General features: G+C 45.0%; 1 protein-coding gene across 2 annotated transcripts in view; it reads left to right on the forward strand.

Moving 5' to 3' along the window:
* The window catches only part of Snta1 (syntrophin alpha 1), a 31,468-nt gene that overhangs the window by 8,151 nt on the left and 3,250 nt on the right, over window positions 1-20,067 (forward strand). For both annotated transcript variants that reach the window (XM_060383038.1, XM_021647204.2), the window contains exons 3-5: window positions 16,088-16,292; window positions 18,550-18,757; window positions 18,859-18,989. In XM_060383038.1, the coding sequence (XP_060239021.1) occupies window positions 16,088-16,292; window positions 18,550-18,757; window positions 18,859-18,989 (544 nt within the window). The remainder of the gene's footprint in view (window positions 1-16,087; window positions 16,293-18,549; window positions 18,758-18,858; window positions 18,990-20,067) is intronic.

The raw sequence follows: 20,067 nt of genomic DNA on the forward strand, positions 1-20,067 counted from the left end.
GAACTGAACTTGGGTCTTCTGGAAGGATAGTATGAGTTCTGAACTGCCAGACCTCACTCCAGTCCCTCCAGCCACCATGCTTGGCTTCTTCTATCTATCTATCTATCTATCTATCTATCTATCTATCTATCTGCTTGCTTATCTATCTGTATGTCTGTCTATCTATTTATTTTTGAGACAGGGTCTCACTGTGTAGACCAGGCCGGTCCTGAACTCACAGTCATGCCTGCTTCTGCCTCCCAGGTGCTGAGATTAATGGAGTACATCATTATATCTGGTTCTGTTTAAGTTTTTTGGGGGATAGAGTCTTACTGTTTAGCCCAGGCTGGTTTTGAATTTACAATCCTGTTGCCCCAACCTCTGGACTATCAGAATTATATGTCTTTTTTATTTTTTCCAAGACGGTGTTTCTCTATGTAGCCCTGGCTGTCCTAGAACTCACACTATAGACCAGGCTGGCCTTGAACTCAGAGGTCCGCCTGCCTCATGCCTCCTGAGTGCTGGGATTAAAGGCATGGATCAATGCCTGGCTAGGATTATATATCTTAATCACTGTGTTCTGCTTTACAGTTTTTCTTACTGGAATTCCTATTCTCCCCTTTCCTCTCTCTGGCTCCCTGTTGTGATGTTGCTGTGGTGATGGAGTGCTGCAACTGAACTTAAAGGCTCACACCTGCTAGGCGGTTATCTGCCAGAGCTCTATTCCCAGCCCTCTGGTCTCTTTTTGGTCTGGTCTCCTGGCCGATGGCACCATGGAAAGGGGCAGTCCTCCTAAGGCAGCACCATAGGCTGAAATGGCGGGAGGGGTATTGGGTGAGGAACTGGGCTTGCAGGAGGGATTTGGAAAGCCTAGGGCACAGAAGGAGGCCGTGTCGTGCTTGTTCCTTGAGATGTTGAGTATATATGGTTAAATGCACTCGATTTCCCCACTCTGAACCAGGGCTCTTAGGTGCTTTCTGGGGCCTAGGTTCCCTGAGAGCCCAATCACTGGCTCCATTGTTCTGGACTTCTACATCTCCAACCTACTCCCAAGGCTGCCTGAAGAGCCATGGAAGGCACGCCTGTCATTTGGATGTGAGCTTGGCAAGGCAGCTTAGTGGATAGAGAATCCTCTGAGGGTGTCCTGGAAGGATGGGTGTCACCGGTAAACTCCGGGTGTTTCCCATAGCCTTCCTCTCCTGGCCTGAGCTGGGGGCTCGGCTGGGCCTCAGCCACCCCGGCCTGCCGCCTAGAACTTTTTTCTGCTAAGTCAGAGATCTGACAAATCTTCTGAGCCTGTTCTCAGCCACAGAGATATGCTTGTGCCCAGAGCCCGGGTGCAAGCTGGCAGTCAACATGCCTCTGTCTGCTGCTTAGAGAGGCCCATTGTGTGTGCAGATCTCGTGCCAGGACTAGCTTGGGCCCTGAGAAGAGAGAGGGATACCTACCAGGAAAATGCCCTTCTCTTTCTGTTCCTTTCCTAATTTGGCTGACCATACTGACAGTGACAGTAGCTAATCTTGAAGTAAGTCTTTATTCAAAGTGGGAAAGTTACCTGCCATACAGAGATTATTAGTGTTATTTTTGTTTGTTTGTTTGTTGAGGCAAGGTTTGTCTGTGTAGCCTTGGCTGTCCTGGAATTCACAGAGATCTAGCTGCCTCTGCTCCCCAGTGCTGGGACTAAAGGCCTGGACCATCATGCCTGGCTGAGATTCTGTTTTTTAAAAGATATATGTGTATATAAAGATGACCAGAGTGGAACAAACTTGTAATCTCAAGTACTCAAAAGACTTAAACAAGAGGATCTGTTGAGCCCAGGCATTCAGGGATATCCTGGGCAACACAGTGAGACCCTGTCTTAAGAAAGGAAAAAGAAGCTGGGCGTGGTGATACATGCCTTTAATTCCAGCACTCAGGAGGCAGAGGCGGGTGGATCTCTGTGAGTTTGAAGCTTGCCTGGCCTACAGAGGGAGTTCTAGGACAGGGCAGTCAGGGCTACACACAGAACAACCCCGTTTTGAAAAACAAAACAAAACAAAAAAGACGTTAAATCTAAATTTGTGTGCTTTCTAAGTACAGCTCTTATTGCTCATCAAAGGGGCATTTCACAGAGCCACAGCTGGTCAAGGAGCAGAAAATGAGTGTGACATTGGTGTGCCCAGTCTCAGATTGGACACCCATAACATAGCCCTTATACCCAGGACCAAGGGAAGGTAGATAAACAGGGGTTGGAAAGATTGTGGGAGCCAGAGGACCGAGGGAATTGCTATGAGATAGTCTTCTGGATCTGATAGGGATGTTGCTGCCATGAACTCTCAGCAATATGGTTGCCTGAGCACTAAGTTGACATGCCGACATGGATGGGTGAAAGGTTCAAAAGGTCTCACCCACATCAAAGAGCAGTAAGGGCTACTGAAGGAGAGAGAGTCAGTTTTCTTTAGGGATGAGCCCCCAGATAGCTCACTCAAGCCTAAGTGGTCAGTCGTATACCCGTGTACATTTGGGTAACAACTACTGGACTCGGGGGAGGCGTGTGTGTATATGTATAAATAATTATAGAAGAAGAGGACATGAATTTGAGAAGGGGATATAGTGGAAGAGGACATGAGAAGAATTGGACGGATAGGAATGATAAAAATACAGTGTACTCATGTTTGAGACTTTCAAAAAATATAGAGTTGATATGCTTCTGAAATTCTTAATGATAGCGTCTGGAGGAATTAAAAAAAAAAAAAAAAGACATGCCATTGCATTAGGGAGGCCTGTGTGATGAGAGTCCCTTTCCTATGAAATAGAAATCTTTGCTCCCAAGTAGATCGCCTTTAAAAGTTTGACTCACTTTATTAGAGTTTCTTCTAGTTGAAAGGTACAGCCATTTTATTTATTACCTTTTGCAAATAAAATGTAAGGAAACATAAGAAATAAGGGTGGGAGGAGCTGGTGAGATGGCTTAGTGGCTAACCTGAGTTTTATTCTCTGTACCCACATTGGGGTGGCTTACAAGTGCCCGTGAATCCAGCTCCAGGAGACTTGACACCTCCTCTGGCCTTTGTGAGCACCGGCATAGGTCCTCACAGAAAGGCACAAATAAAAATAAAACTTTTTTTTTTTTTTAATTAAGAAAACAAAAAGAAGAAAAAGTAAAAGGCTGGGTGTGGTGACACATGCTTTTAATGCTAAGCACTCAGGAGGTCTGCTCAGGAGGCAGGAGGATTGCTATGGGTTTTAGGTCACCCTGGACTATCAGTAAGACCCTGGATCAAAAAACAAATGAACAGGGGCTGGAGAGATGGCTCAGTGGTTAAGAGCATTGTCTATTCTTCTAGAGGACTGGGGTTCGATTCCCAGCAACCACATGGCGGCTCACAACTGTTTATAACTTCAGTTCCAAGGGATCTGATATCCTCATGCCAACTAATGCTCATAGAGTAAAATTCAATAAATTAAAAATAAACAAATAAACAAACCAAAAAGAACAAAGGAAAAGAAAAAAGGCACAACTATATATTAGCATATAAATAAATGTTCATGGTAAAAGACAACCTAGAATAATAAGATTGCTTTTATTATTTAAATAACTTGTTTATTTTTAGTTTATGTGCCTTGGTGTTTTGCCTGTGTGAGGGTGTGTCAGACCTCTGGAACTGGCATTACAGACAGTTGTGAGCTGCCATGTGGGTGCTGGGACTTGAACTTGGGTCCTCTGGAAGAGCAGCCAGTGCTTTTAACTGCTGAGCCATCTCTCCAGCCCTGCATGAAACTTTTCTTAAGTCATGCAGCTAAGAAGATTCTGACTCTAACTGAACTGATTTCTATTTGGTTACAGAGACCACTGTTGCTTCAGACTTGTATGATACTACCTGTGTGTGTGTGTGTGTGTGTGTGTGTGTGTGTGTTTTTAAGATTAAAAAATAATGAATGTAAAGCCAAGGCCAGCCCGTTTATCAGGATGAGACAGTGCATTTCTAGTGTCTGGTATAGAAGCTCTTTTTTCCCCTGGGCAAGTACTGTACCACTGAGCTACACCTCAAACCTAGAAGCTTTCTGGGAGCAGAAGCCATTGTATACTTCCCTCTAGGGCTGGCACTGGGCTCTGTACATCTTGGATTTTGAGAGCGATGGTCAATCAGTTGGGTCTCTGACCTTTTCTCCTCTCCCGCTAACATTCATGATGTGGTTGCCATTCCTAAATCTTTAAGAAGGTGTCCAGGCTCATTCTGGCTTGTGAAATTTGGGGTTTTCTCTGATGGGTCCGAGGCCAGCCAACCTCTGGCTCCTCCTCTGGGAGATAGACCCTGCTCTGTGTCCTATGTGAGTTGGCTGCATGTATTAGCAGCTTTAAAGTGGATGTAGGTAATTTTGGGGTGACCTATTCAGCAGAGCTGAGTGTTCTTGTCCTTTAGGTGCCAGAGGGACTGCTGTGCCTGGAATAGACAGAAATGGAACCCTTGTCTAGGTCTCCCATTAATGCAAAGACCTCGTTATTCTGACCATTGTTCTCAAAGAGACATTTTTTTGGCTGCATACACATAACTGGATCATGTGACTCCTCACAGACAGAACTTGGCCTAACCTAGAGCTGGCCTGGATTGCATAACTCAATTGAAATGCTTGTGGCCATTGCCAGCCAGATGGCTCAGCAGGTAAAGACGCTCACTGCCAAGCCTAGTGACTTGAGTTCGGTCTCCAGAACCCACGTGCTGAGGAAGAGAACTGATTCCTGAAAGCCGTTCTCTGACCTCTGCATGTGTGTTCATACACATAAACACAAACAAGAAAAACAATTTAATACAAATAATTAAGGCTGGAAGCAGTACACTGGCAGAGTGCTTCTTTGCCAATACCATCACTTCCCGCAAGCAAGAAAAACAAATAGGAAAGCTGCCTGTAGGTCTTTAGATGCAGGTTGATGCCCTGATCAGTGTGACCCATCTGCTGATGGTAGAGGAAATCACGCTGAGAATAATTATGACGCTGGTTATAATTATTATGTCTGCTACTTGCTGAGTACCCACAATGTGCTAGCCCCTGTGTGAAGTGCCTTCCCCGTGTCTTTCATTGGATTCCTAATGCCAACCCCTTAAATGAGGCACACTGTTAACCTTACAAATGAGGACATTGAGCTGGGTGTGGTGGCGAATGCCTTTAATCCCAGCACATAGTGGGTCCCGGGCAAATGATGGCTATAGAGTGGAATTCTTTCTCACAAATTAGAAAAATAAAAACTGAGCCCAGATCTCTTAGAAGTAATCTTATTTTGGAACTCACTCAGTAGACCAGGCTGGCTTGGAACTCAGAGATCCGCCTGCCTCTGCCTCCCAAGCGCTGATTAAAGGTGTGCGCTACTACTGCCCGGCAGCAGGTAATGTTCTTCACCGAAAGACATATGTTCTCACTGCAAGGCATGGGGTTCTCTAAGGTCTGCTTTAGCCATTACAAAACAATTTTAATCCCATTGAATAGGTAAAGTTAGGTTATTTTGGTTACTCCTCTTACTGCTGTGATAAAATAACTGATAAAAAACAATTTAAGGAAGGCTACATACTGTCTTTCATGGCAGAGAAGTCCTGGCAGCAAGGGCTTGAGGTGGCAGGCCACAGGCATCTGCAGCCAATAAGCAGATGGAGACAGATGCTGGTACTCAGCTGGCTCTCTCTTTATGCATGCACCACTAGAGCCCATGGAACGGCATTAGCCACACCTCATTAACCTAATCTTGAAAGTTTCTCCCAGGCATGCCCACAGGCTTGTCTCTTGGCTACTCTAGCTCCTGTCAGTTTTGGCAGCCCACAGTCACATCACATTAGGTTAAAGTATGCGAGAGAATTGGGCTTGGCGCTTGCTACACAATCAACACCCAATAAATGCTCTTTTTGTTGGGTGTGGTTGCTCGTGCCTTTATGCCTAGCACTTGGGAGGCAGAGGCAGATAGACCTCTGCATGTTTGAGGCCAGCCTGGTCTACACAATGAGTTCCGGGCCAGTCAGCACTACAAAGATTCTTTCTCAAATAAACAGGATTCTTTCTCCCGTTATTAAGATCTTAAAACTCATTGGGTGGTGGTGGGGCACAACTTTCATCCCAGCACTCGGGAGGCAGAGGCAGGTGGATCTCTGAGTTTGAGGCCAGCCTAGTCTGCAGAGTGAGTTCCAGGACAGCCAGAGCAACACAGAGAAACCCATTCTCAAAACCAAACCAAACCAAACCAAACCAAACCAAACCAAACCAAACCAAAACAAACCAAAACAAACCAAAACAAACAAAACAAGAAAAGATCCTAAAACTTTAGGTCCAATGATAGGGCTCATCTCGAGACATGTGACCACCTCAGTTCAATTCCCATAACCCCCCCAGAGGTTGGACTCTAAACTCCCCATGGGTCACATAGCACATGTATCCATGCAGTCACACACATGGGAACATCTCTGTCTCTATCTCTGACACACAAAGTTAAACTAAAAGATTCAATTGTAAAAGGAACTTTTATTTTCCTGAGGTAATTGTTGTCTTGGAGGCTTACTGCTAACCTAGGCCTAGTCCAGGAAGCTTCTAGCCTCTGTACCATCTAACCTAGGCCTAAAATATTTTCAGCCTCTGAGACTTACACTGCCGAATAAGCTCACCCTTTCTTGTTCTTCTAAGAACAAGAGCTCTGAGCTGGCTGGTTCAACTCCGCTGTTCTGGCTCAAACTTCTCTTCCAGCTGACTTATTCAATCTGGCTTCTCTCTCAGCCTCTGAATTGCTCTGCTTGGCTCCAAAGTATATACAGCGATCTGCTCCAAACTCCTGGCTCCTTCTCATTCTCTGGCTCATTCAGTCTTCACCTGAGTTCTTTCTCTGTAACCTGTCTCTCTATTACTGTCCGGGTAAAACTGCCTCTCTGTCTCTCTCTCAGTGCCCCTTAAGAACCATCTCTTTCCTCTCTCTTCTTGTGAGAGTTGGTTATATCCTTTCTGTCAAGTCTTTCTCTGATTCATCACTCTTTCTACCACTCAATTAGACATCACTTTCAAACTTCCTTCAACAAACTATCTTTACCATCATTGTTTGGGATTAAAGTGGTGTGTACCACTATGCCTGGATCTAAGCTTTTCTTTACCTGAAACTTGCTCTATACCAGGCTGGCCTTGAACTCAGATCTACTTGCTTCTGTCTCCTGGGTTAAAGGTGTGTTTGTATTTTACCTAGATCACACAAATCTTTGCATGTGATCTTGCCAGCCAGATCACACACAGGGATGATCTTTTGCCAGACAGAACAGCCATATTCTGAATTAACGTTCCTCTACATCCAATTTTTGAGGTGAAAGGGGCCTTGTTTATGGCTTCTAAAAAATATGTGTATTTTTAAATTTGTATATTGTGTGTGTGTGTATGCATGGATATGCCTTTGCATTATGGTGCATGTGTAGAGATCAGAGAACAACTTGGAAGTCAGACTGTCAGGTCAAGCTGCTAGCATCTTGGCCCACTGAATCGTCTCCAAGGTCCAATGGTATATTTTGAAAACTAAAGTATTTTAAAAATTAAAAAATGACATATACTCACCAGAATGAAGCACAGGGACTTAAGGTGGTCACTTCACAGTCAGGGCTGAGATATAGCTCAGTGTGGAGCACTTGTCTAGATACATAGGACCCTGGGTTCTATCACTAAAATGAACTTGGGAGGCGGAGGCAGCAGAAGGAGTTCAAGGCTAGCCTGGGCTACATGAGCCCACATTTCAACAACAATAATAACAAGAAAACCAACAAACCCCCAACTTCACAGCGATAACTGCTGTTGTTTTTACATCAGGGAACTTTCTATGCTTGTCCTCCCCCCACCCCACAGGGTTTTTCTATAGACCAGGCTGTCTTGAACTCACAGAGCTCTGCTTGCCTCTGCTTCCCGAGTGCTGGGACTAAGGTGTGCGCCACCACTGCAAATATTTACTGAATTCCTTCTGGTTCAGGACTAGATGCGAATACCAGGGCAAGATGGTGTCCACCAGTTAGGGAGCTCACATCTTGTTTTGGGCTGTTAATGGTTGTCATGGACATGCATGTTGTCCATCGGCTCTTGCGTCCTAGACAACCCTGATTAACCTTTTAATGTACCTGTGGATACATATTAGGAGTGGCTCCTGGGAGGGCTCCTGTTAGAATAAAGGGTTGATATGCCTTCAGAATTTCAGTAAATGCTACTTCCCTTCCACATGTGTAATACAGGTGAGGTAAAAATGAGATTTTATTCTCCAAGGTGTGGACTCTCTGCTGGTCCAGAAACTATTTTTAGTCCAGCCGTGCAGAAGGTTTTTAAAGGTTATCCCTCACAGAACTACTGGACTCCCTTCCCTTCTTTGTCCCATCAGCCTCAGGGCAGGGACCCTGAATCCCCACAGTGCTTTGTTGAGAGAACTAGCACATTAATGCCCATTAACTTGGAAAAGCGACAGGCTCTGAGAGGCCCTGAGAGATACCAAGCCTGGAGTCCAGTGACGGGGCCTGGACTCCCGTTCTCCTGTGGACGTCCCCGCTGTGCCCATCCTTTACGCTGATGAGAACAGCGGTGGACGTGTGACCGGACCTGTGCTGGAGCCCAGTTCTGTGGGAGACAGGCAAACCGCGGCTTCGTCGTCCCGAAAGGCAGACGACATGAGGAGATGGATCTGAAGGCATCCGAGGCCAGGCCCGAGGACTGGGGACCCACGTGGTGGAAGGGCAGAGCCAGCTCCCACAAGTTGCCCTCTGACCTCCACATGCGTGCCATGGTATACACAGTGTGCATGTGTGTATGTGCATACACGGAAATAAAAATGAATTCACAGCTGGTTGGGGGAGACAGGGGCTGGAGAGAGGTCTTAGCAGTTAAGAGTGTGGACTACTCTTGCAGAGGACCCAAAATTGGTTCCCAGCAACCAGACCGAAAGTTTACATTGCCCATAACTCCACCTCTAAGGGATCCAATGCCTTTAGCTTCTGAGGACACCCGCATTCAGGTGCACATACCTCCCACTCCAGTCTTAAAAATAATAATAATAAAAAATTAAAGTTAAAAATGTATATGTGAGTTTTGCTTGCAAATCTGTAGGAGCACTTTCATGGCTTCCCTCAGAGGCCAGAGGAGGGCGTGGGATTCCCTAGAGTTGGACTACTGAAGGTTTTGAGCTGCCATGTGGGAACTGAACCTGGCTCCTCTGCAAGAGCAGCCAGTGCTCTTGACCCCTGAGCACCTCTCCAGCCCTAATAAAAATAAATCTTAAAAAATTCTACTAGAGCTCAGAGTGTGAGCATAAATCTTTAATCCTAGCACTCAGGGGCCAAAGGTAGGTGGATCTCTGAGTTCCAGGACAGCCTGGTCTACAAAGTGAGTTCCAGGACAGCCAGGGCTACACAGAGAAACACCGTCTAAGAAAACCAAAAAGTAGGGACTAAAGAGATGGCTCAGTGGTTTAGATCTCTTACTGCTCTTGACTAGGACCCGTGTTTGATTCCCAGCACCTACATGTTTGCTTTCCAGTTCCAGGAGACTGGACACCATCTTCTGGCCTCCATAGACACAAGACACACATAGTGCACATATGTACCTGCAGGCAAAAACTTCATACGTATAAAATCTAAAAATCATTAAAAAAGAAAACAACAAAAAAATTATTATTTTTAAAATGAGGAACTGGGCATGGTAGCACATGCCTGAAACCTCAGCATTTGGTTGGCCAAAGACCACTTAGGTCATGGCCAGCATGAATGACAAGTAATGAGACCCTACCTTAAAAGGCCAGAAAAGAGCCAGGCAAACAGTTGTGAACACCTGTAATTTCAGCACTTGGGAGGGAGAGACAAGATGATCAAGAGTTCAAGGTCATCCTCAGTGACCTAATGTGTTGACAGAAAGAAAAAAAGAAAGAAGGAAGGAAAGGTAGGTAGGTTCAAGAAAAGCAAAAAAAAAGTACACCAACAGTCATAGTGGCTATGTCATGGAACAAGGACATTCAACCAAGCCACCAGAGACCACATTTATGTCCTCGTTCCGGCCCCACAAGTTTCAGGCCTTTTAATACCCATTCCTTTGACAAATGTCTGTCTCTTCCTATACTCCTCCCATCTTCCTTCCTCTCTTCTTTCCTTCCCCCAGGAAGTATGTTAGGTAAGTACTTTACCAACGAGCAACACCCTCAGTCACATCATTGAACAAACTTCTTTGTTGTTGTTCAATGCTAAGGACTCCATGAAGCCTGGATAGTTTTTTTTTTTTAAATAAGACACTTATTTTTGCTGTGCATATGAGTATGTTGTCTGCATGTATGTGTGTGTCCTGTGTGTGTGTCGGGCACCCTTGGAGGGTGGGGCAACCCTAAGAACTACTTCAGCACAGTTGTGAGCCTTCACGTCCATGCTGGGAACCAAACCTCAGCCTTCTGCCAGAACAGCACGTGCTCTTACCGCTGCACCCACCTCTCCAGCCCCTACACGGCTCTCATTTTGCTTTTCGTGACTCAGCCACCAGTGCTGAGATTGCAGGCGCACTTCACCACATTTGGTTAAGTGCAAGAGCAGAAGCTGGGTGTGCCCTGCTGAATGAGAATGGGTTCCTCTGTTCACAGGATTGACATTTGGGTTAGAGCAGAGAGGCCTTAAAAGACAAGTCGATAATTCTCAACAGGGGAAGTGACCACCCACTCTGAACAGACAGGGAACAGCTTGAGCCTGGCCAACAGATTTCCAAGATCCTAGGCCAGGACATTCAGTCACAGGCATTTACTGAGCCCTGGGATGCATTCTGGAGGTTTCTGCTTTGAGCCAAAACAAGTGTGACTCCTCTCAGCAAGACACACGAGACCCTGTGCAACTCAGTTTAAACTGGGCAGGGGTGTGGCCTTGTGTTGTGGAATCTAGTGGAATCTCTTCCTGCTTTGGGGTCAGGGCTCACCTCTGGCTTTCCTCTGGCTTCCTTCATTAGCCTCAATTTCCCACGTGAGCTTTACCAGGCTGTTGGGCCAGAGACTTGGCTGGGAGAATGTGGATTCCGGCTGGGCCTATCTTTATAGATTCCAAAATCTTGGCCACCAGAGGTGGTCATGCGCTCAGTTCTGGAGGCCATAGTCTGGAGACAGCTCCACCCTATCTGCTTCAGTGAGTCGGGCAGACATGGACTGGGGGTGGCTTAGGAACTGAGCTATTTTGGGGCCTCTAGGTCTCCACCCTCATTCAGGGAGAGGCTGCTTGGTGTGTGAAATCCAAGCCTTCGTTCTGGCACCAGTTGGTGGTAGTGCTCCTCCTTTATAGTGCATTCCTGTGGCGATGGAGAAAGACGACCTGGTGCTGGGACAGCCGACCTAGCAGCGACTCCAACAGTCTCTTTGGCTGTAGAGTTGACAAATGTTCATTTGCTGAGCGTGTAGCATATGAGGAGCCTGCTGGATTCTGAGGACATAGATGAGTCATGTGACATTCTTGTCCTTACGGTGTTCTCTCCAGGTGGGGACACTGACTCCAGGGGGGTCATGGGTTGGGTTCCTAGCACCCATGTAAAGCAGCTCACAACCGCCTGTAACTTCAGGGATCCAACACCTGGGGCCACCACAGGCAAGTGTTAAGAGGTGCAAGGAGGCAGGCATTTTTTCTTCTGCTTGTCTCTTATCTTCTTGCTTTGTATTTTACGACATAAGGAATGATTGATTTGAGCTACGGCAGCCCCCATGAGGCTGTGAGGGGGAAGCCAAGAGGAAGGCTTCTTGTGTCACACATATTCTCTGAACTAAACTACCTTCCTTAACTTTTTTTCTTTTTCATTTGAGATAGGGACTTATTCTGTAGCCCAGGCTAGCCTAGAACTCTTGGCAATCCAACTGCCTTAAACTCTCCCAAGTGCTAGGAATACAGGTGTGAGCCACAATGCCTCCTCAAGATCTCTCTCTCTCTCTCAATCTCTCTCTCTCTCTCAGGCCAGATTGACCTCAGACTCCCTGTGTAGTTAGTCAAGGATAACTCTGTATTCCTTATGCACAGCTGTGCTCAGGCTTCTGTTCCCATTTCTTTGGAGACAAGTCTCAAGTATTCTGGTTTGAATTTGATTTCGCACTGAATAGAATCTCAACGGTCTGATCCTTCTGCATCTAGTGTAGGCTCTGTGGGTCCCAGGGTGAGCAGCTTTTCGGCTCAGATGTCCTTTTCCTGTCCCAGCACAGCTGGTAGGGCAGGGTCACATGTCAGAGCAGAGCTTTGTGGGTCAGTTGGACAGAGAAGCAGATCTGGGTTGATATTCTAGAACTGTCCTGTCCATTGTGGTTGCCATTAGCTCTCTCTATTTGAATTTACTTACAACTGATGATTTTTTTTGTTTACATTTACTATTTATTGGTGGGCAGGGATGGGACATGCCACAGCGTCTGCGTTGAGACTTTCAGGAGTCTGTTCTCCTTCCACAATGTGTGTGTTCTGGGAATTGAACTCAAGCCATTGGATTTAGTGGCAAGTGCCTTTACCTGCTGAGCCATCTTGCTAGCTCCGTTTGTTTGTTTGTTTATTTATTATACAATGTTTCATGTAGCCCATATTGGCTCTGAATTCTCTTTCTTTCTTTCTTTCTTTCTTTCTTTCTTTCTTTCTTTCTTTCTTTCTTTCTTTCTTTCTTTCTTTCTTTCTTTCTCTATCTCTCTTCTCCTTCCTTCCTTCCTTCCTTCCTTCCTTCCTTCCTTCCTTCCTTCCTTCCTTCCTTCTTTCTTTTCTTTCTTTTTCTTTCTTTTCTTCTTTCTGACAGGGTTTCTCTATGTAACAAGCCCTGGCTGTACTTGCTTTTGTAGACCAGGCTGGCCTCGAACCCAAAGAGATACACCTGCCTCTGCCTCCCCAAGTGCTTGGATTTCAGGTATGTACCACCACACCTGGTTTTTAAAAATTATTATTATTTTTTGACTGATTGTTTGTTGTTTGAGACAGGGTCTCTCTCTCTCTGTGTAGCCTTGTTCTGGAACTTGCTCTATAGACCATGCTGGCCTTGAACTCACAGGCATCTGCCTGCCTCTGCCTCTTGAGTGTTGCAATTAAAGATGTGTGACACCACTGCCCAGCTTAACATTAATTTTAATTGCAGTTAAATAAAAGTTTTAAAATTCTGTTTAGGGGCTGGAGAGATGGCTCAGTGGTTAAGAGCACTTGTTTTTGCAGAGGACCAGCAACCACATGGCATTCAGTGGTCTCTTCTGACCTCTGAGGACACCAGGCACACACATGGTGTGCCGGCATTCATTTGGGTAAAACTTTCATACGTATGAAATAAAATAAATAAATCTAAAGAGAAAACTCAAAATGGCTAACAATGTAATAGAAGTTTATTTTTTCTCTCTCTGTTTCTGTTTCTCTTTCTCTTCCCCTTCTTTCCTCCCTCTCCCACACTCCCTTCTTCTTTTCCTCTATCTTCCTTTTTTTCAGTCTTTCTGTTTTTTTTAAATTTAAATTTTAATTTAAATTAAATTAAATTTAAATTTAATTTAAATTTTTTAAATTTAATTTTATTTTAAATTTTAATTTAATTTTATTTTTTAATTTTATTTTAATTTTATTTTTAATTTTAAATAAAATTTAATTTAATTTTAATTTTTATTTTATTTTATTACTTGGTAGTCTAGGCTGGCCTGGAGCTTACTCTGTAGCATTTGACTCTTGGCAATCCTTGTAGGTGCTGAGATTACAGAAGTGAACTATCATGCCCATCTCTCCCTCCATCTCTTTCCCCGTACTTCTTTCCTTCCTTCCTTAATTTTGTTGTTGTAGTACCAATGATTGAATTCAGGGATTTGAACATGCAAGGCAAATATTCTGCTGGAGTCACATCTCCCGCTATAGTCTCTTTCCTCCCTCCTCTTTCTTTTCCTCTCCTTCCTCCCTCTCTGCCTCCCTCCCCCTGTCTCCTCCTTTTGTCCCTCCCTCCCTCTCCTCTATTCTTTGGTGCTGGAGATGGAAACCAGTGCCTGCATATGCTAGGCAAGCTATTTTCCCAGCCTGATTATTAAAAAAAAAAAAAAATTTTTTTTTTTAAAGAGATGGACTTATGTGGCTCAGGCTAGCCTCAAACTTCTGATTTTCCTTTTTTTCTGCCTCTCATGGTTTATAGTCATGTGCTACATCTGGCTTATTTTATTTTATTTTTTTAATTTGAGGCAGGGTCTGGCTAAATCACCCAGGCTGGCCTCAAACTTGTGATGCTTCTGCCTCAGCCTCCTGCACAGCTAGGGTCACAGGCAGCTGGAATCAGCTTACTTGAAGGATGTTTTGCTTTAAAAAATTATTTTTAGAGGGCTAGAGAGATGGCTCAGAGGTTAAGAGCACTGGCTGCTCTTCCAGAGGTCCTGAGTTCAGTTCCCAGTAACCACATGGTGGCTCATAACCATCCACAGTGAGATCTGGTGCCCTGTTTTCGCATGCAGACAGAACACTGTACACATAATAAATAAATAAATAAATCTTAAAAATTATTTTTTATTTTTAAGTATTTCTGTGTGTGTGTGTGTGTGTGTGTGTGTGCAATGCATGTTGTATCAATGGCCTAGATGTTTTTTTCTAGGTAAGGGTTCCAAGTCTGATGTTAGCAATTCTGAGATAACTGCATCTGTTTATGTAAACTTGGAATGAACAGCATTTTTTTTTTTTTTTTTTTTTTGAGACACAGTTTTGAAAATAGCCTTGGCTGTTCTGGACTTACTTTGTAGACCAGGCTGGCCTGTTATTCACAGTGATCTGCCTGCCTCTGGCTCCCTGACTGCTGGGACTACAGGTGAGTGCCACTTGCATTATTAAAAAAAAACATAACAAACAAAAGCAAAAATATTTTTTTGTACATATGTATTTTTCCTACATATGTCTGTGCATGGATGGCCCACTGAGGTCAGAAGAGGGCATTGAATTCCTGGAACTGGAGTTGAAGATAGTTGTCAGCTGTCATGTGGGTGCAGGGAATAGAACCTGGGTCCCCTGGAAGAGCAGCCACTGCTCTTAACAGCTGAGCCATCTCTCCAGCCTCCGGCTATCTTTATTTTAATTGGATTTCCTTAGCGTATCCTCATGTTGAAGACCATACCCTATTTGTCTTCTGGGCAGTGAAAGGGGAACAGAAGGGCTGGAGAGATGTCTCAGTGGTTAAGAGCACTGGCTGCTCTTCCAGAGGTTCTGAGTTCAATTTCCAGCAACCGCATGGTGGCTCACAACCATCTATAATGAGATCTGGTGCTCTCTGTTGCCATGCAGGCATAAGTGAAAATAGAGGGCTCATATGTATAAATAAATAAATCTTAAGAAAAAAAAAGAAAGGGGGACAGAGGGGAATGGAAAGAATACCTCTTTTCCTTAGCGATCAGAGGCTGCTATTGGCAGCCAGTATTCTTCTCTCATGCCATTGTCCAGAATTAGTAACATGAATATTTGTAAATGCAAAGAACCCTGGGTAGTGAAGTCTTTAAGAGGCTGTTAATATATTGGAGGATAATGAACACTGCCATAGAACTGTGTCATTCTGTTCCTCCTGGCTGGGAAGAAGAATGAAGAGGTAGAAGCGAGCGCCAGGACAGTGGCTAATCACACATCCTGACCTCTGTCCTGGTATTGGGAGCGTGTCTTGCTATAGCTGTTGTTCTCTCTCTCTTCTTTCTTTTCTCCCCACCTCCACTTCTCTATTTTCCTTTCCTTCTCCTGTCCTCTCTTTCTCACCTCAATATGCAGCCTGGGATGGCCTAAGGATCTTCCTGCTTCTATCTACTGAGTGCTGAGAGTATAGCCATGTGCCACCATTTCCTGACCCCTGTTGCCTGTTTTTGTTTTTTTTTTTTAATGGCTACCTGGACACCCCAAACTTTCTGATTCCTTGCTTATAACTTATTCACTTGGCAACACCTTGCTGCAAAAGTGTAGTCTTCATTCTAGGTGGTCATGAGGTGTCCATAAATCTGGTTAAATGAATGGGTGGATACTAGCATGTGTCCAATATTTTCTACCTCTCTGCCATGGCAGAGGCTTTAGTTTAGAAAACTATAATAATATTGGCTATCAATGGAGCTGTTAACACGTGACAGCTGTGATATGCGCTACATGGAGCTCATGCCACGGCGGTAACAGATGATCTCTCTCCTGACCAGTTAAGTACATGAAGGAGGTCTCACCGTATTTCAAGAATTCTGCCGGCGGGACTTCGGTTGGCTGGGACTCACCTCCTGCCTCGCCTCTCCAGCGGCAGCCTTCTTCCCCTGGCCCCCAACCCCGGAACCTCAGTGAGGCCAAACACATACCCTTGAAGATGGCATATGTCTCAAGGAGGTGCACCCCCACTGACCCGGAGCCCAGGTGAGGCTGGGGCTCTCGGATAATCTCAACTAAAGGTATCTGCTGTATGTAAGTGGTGAGCCTGTAAGCAGGTGCTTCATGACTAGGTCAAACGGATGCACGAGTGAATTTATGGGTGATGGGATGCTTTGTCTTCCTTTGCTTTGCTCTTCTTCTCCTCCTCCTCCCCACCTGGCTGTCCTGGAACTTTCTCTGTAGACCAGGCTGGCCTTGAACTCACAGAAATGCATGTGTCTCTGTCTCCTGAGTGCTGGAATTAAAGGCATGTGTCACCTTTAATCTGGCTTTGTCTCTTCCTCTGGGAAATTAACAGCTGAGGACGAATGTAGTCTAGGGAGGAGCCCTGGCTTCTCCTTGACATTTTTTTTTTTTTAAGAAAAGCTCTCAAGTACATGAAGCTATTCTCACTTTTGCTGTGTAGCCTAGGAGAACCTTGAAGTTCTGAGGATCCTCCTGCTTTCACTAGCAAGTGATGTGATTACAGGCATGCACCACCACATCTGGTGTTTTGAGTTTCCTCCTTTCACTGGGGATATGTATGTAAGGAAGGGTGGAGCCTGCTTTGGAGATTATCATTTAGGAATGGTTTACCTTTCTGTTGTAGGTGACTATTAATATCTACTAATAATTATCTTTTAGTAAAGCTGCTGTTAAACATAAACAGCTGTATAACCAAATCGCCACACAGAGACTGGGTTTGTTTAGTTAACCTAGAACACAATGCTGGGCAATAGTTACTCCATCTTAAACCTCCAAGCCCTCATAGGTTTCCTAACATTTAGATTTTACCCATTATACTTGCTTTTTGTGAAATATTATGTCTAGTCCATTTCCACGTAGTTCCAATATCTCTCCTCCAGCTCTCTCTCCTAACTCTCCTTGCCCTTTCTCCTCCCACTCATTTCCTGCCCTCTCATTCCTCCCCTCTTTTCTGTCCTCTGGCTCCTCCCTTTGCACAACATTATGGCTAGTTGCTTTATTTTGACCTGTTTACACACAGTTGAGACAAGATGCTTAGAATAAGTATCACAATGCAATATCTGGACTGAAACCAGTGTGTGTGTGTGTGTGTGTGTGTGTGTGTGTGAGAGAGAAATCAGCATTTGAATGAACAAGGGTAAGGTGTATACATTTCAAAAGAACATTATACCAACATTTTTCATTTCCAGAGACTGCTTTCTATGCCTCATTGGTTAGAATTGGGTATTGTGGCAGGAATAGCTGCAAGGGAAGCCATGAATTCAAGTACTTTTCTTGTTAGTAGAGGAATGTAGGGTGAAGGTGGATGGTCTAGGTATTTGGAACCAGCATCCTGTTTCTGCCCACTCCATGTAGTATAGACATTCAAAGAGGAGTGAATCTTTAATGCAGCTAACACATTTTGGAAACCCTTTCCAGCACAACTTTTGCTAGCATACTTTTTTTTTTTTTTTTGGTCTCTTTTCTCTCTACTCATTTTCTCTCTTCTCCCAACCTTTTTTTTTTTTTTTTTTTTGAGACAGGGTCTCATATAGTTCCAGTAGTTCAGTCTTTAAAGTTTATTTATTATTGTGTGTGTGTGCTTGTGTGTCTCTCTGTGTGTGCATGTGTGGTAATCAGAGGACAACTTTTAGGAGCTGGTTCTTTTCTACCATGTGGGTCTCAGGAATCAAGTTGTCAGGCTTGACTGCAAGTGCCTTTACCCATTGAGTCATCTTGCTTGCCCTAGTGATAATTTTGAACTTCTCATCCTCTGTCTAACCTCCCAAGTGCTGACATTACAGATATAGGCCAAATACCTGTTTTGTTTTGTTTTTTTTTTTTTAAATAGAGTCTCTTTAGTCTGCTCTTGCCTGCCTCAGCCTGATAGTGCTTTGATAACAGACATTCTTAATATATTCTTAATATATTTCCCCTCTGAATAGATGGATTACTTAGATTCTAGGCATCAGGGAGCACTGGAAAGCTAGCTCAACAGAAACCTTTCACGGAAACCAAAAGAAAAGGTTCCTGGGCCCCTATACCATAACTGTGACTTCTAGCACAAGTTTGAGTGGGTGTACAGATGTGTGTGTGTGTGTGTATGTGTGTGTGTTGTAGCTTCTTGTCCCTAGATCCCACCAGGTTCTAACACCTGTGGCTGGGATTCTAGCAACAAACTCATGGACGCCCTGTATGGTAACTTCCGGTTTGGCAGTGGGTGGGTTTCTTCAGCTGAATGTCTAGGCTGGATAGCTGACCAGTGACATGCCCTGTGTTTTATCCACTGTGCCTTCAGGTATCTGGAGATCTGTGCAGCCGATGGCCAGGGCACTCTCTTCTTGAGGGCCAAGGATGAGGCCAATGCAAGGTCATGGGCAGGTGCTATCCAAGCCCAGATCAACACTTTCATACCTTGGGCCAAGGACGAGCTTCAGGCACTGCTTACGGCCACAGGTACAGCTGGAAGCCAGGACATCAAGCAGATTGGCTGGCTGACGGAACAGGTGCTTGCTGGGCCCCACTTCTGGTCCCCCATGACCCCATGCCCTCCTGGCCCTTGGACCTCTTTTCATTCTACCCATCCTCATTACCATTTTGCTTGCAGTTGCCCAGTGGGGGTACGGCCCCAACTCTGGCCCTGCTGACTGAGAAGGAGCTGCTCCTCTACTGCTCTGTCCCCCAGAGCCGAGAGGCCCTAAGCAATCCAACCCGCACTGCCCCACTCATTGCCACCAGGTATGGAGGAGCAGGGGAACTGTGTTGCTCTGTGTTGTGCTCAGATTGGGGAGGATGGTATTCCAGGTGGGCCCCAGAAACCCCAAACCCTAGCCCTGTTCTGCCTCCAGTTAGTCCCCAGCTGCTTTGAAGCAAGCAAGTTCTGCTCCTTCTAGGCTGCAGTTTCCTTGTATAAAGTTGAGGCTCAGAACAGAAAAATGCAAAGTGCTAACTGTCATTCAATTACTGATACCTACCTCTCATACTGCATGGTTAAGGGGACACAGTCACTGCTCTCAGGGAGAATCCAGAGTGGGGAGACAGACCCAGAATAGCCATCGCGTTGAAGGTTAAAGGAGCCACTTAGCTGTCTGGCTTGGCCAGGGAAGATGTAATGAGGAGGTGACACTTGAAATGGACTTTGATAATGAGAAGTGTGCTTTTGAGGAAAGGTAGTAGAACATCTTAGGTGTGGTCAGAGGTACAGAGGCATGAAGGGCTAGAGCATGTTCATGTACGTGTATGTATACACACATGGCATGTATATGTACACACATATACATTTGTATATATACATGCATATTTCTGTGTGCATATATATATGTATATATATATATACATATACATAATATATTACATTTTATGAGGCAGGATCTTACTATGTATCCCAGGCTGGTCTGGAGTTTGTAATATGGACCAATTTGGCCTTGAACCTGCAGAGATCTGCCTTGCCTCTGCCACTAAGTGCTGGGATTAAAGGTGTGTACTATCACTCCCACTCCCTGTTATTTTTTTAAGATAGGGTCTAGAATTGAACTCAGCGCTTTCTGTTTTGGCTAGACTGACAGGTCAGTGGCCCCTGTCTCAGCCATGGTGCCACAGTACACTATGCCTGGCTTTTTCGTGGGTGCTAGGGACCCAGACTCAGGTCCTCATGCTTGAACAGCAAGCACTCTATCCACTGAGCCATCTCCTCTGCCCCAACAGTGTCTTTACACTTGTGGCAGGCTGTGTGAGAGGGGTTATGCTGGTGAGTCAGGAGACTGGGCTGTGTGGTACAGGAAGCCCTGTGATTGCCACAGAGAACTTTTGCTTGGGA

Source organism: Meriones unguiculatus, chromosome 4 (assembly GCF_030254825.1).
Source record: "Meriones unguiculatus strain TT.TT164.6M chromosome 4, Bangor_MerUng_6.1, whole genome shotgun sequence".
Classification (NCBI taxonomy): domain Eukaryota; kingdom Metazoa; phylum Chordata; class Mammalia; order Rodentia; family Muridae; genus Meriones; species Meriones unguiculatus.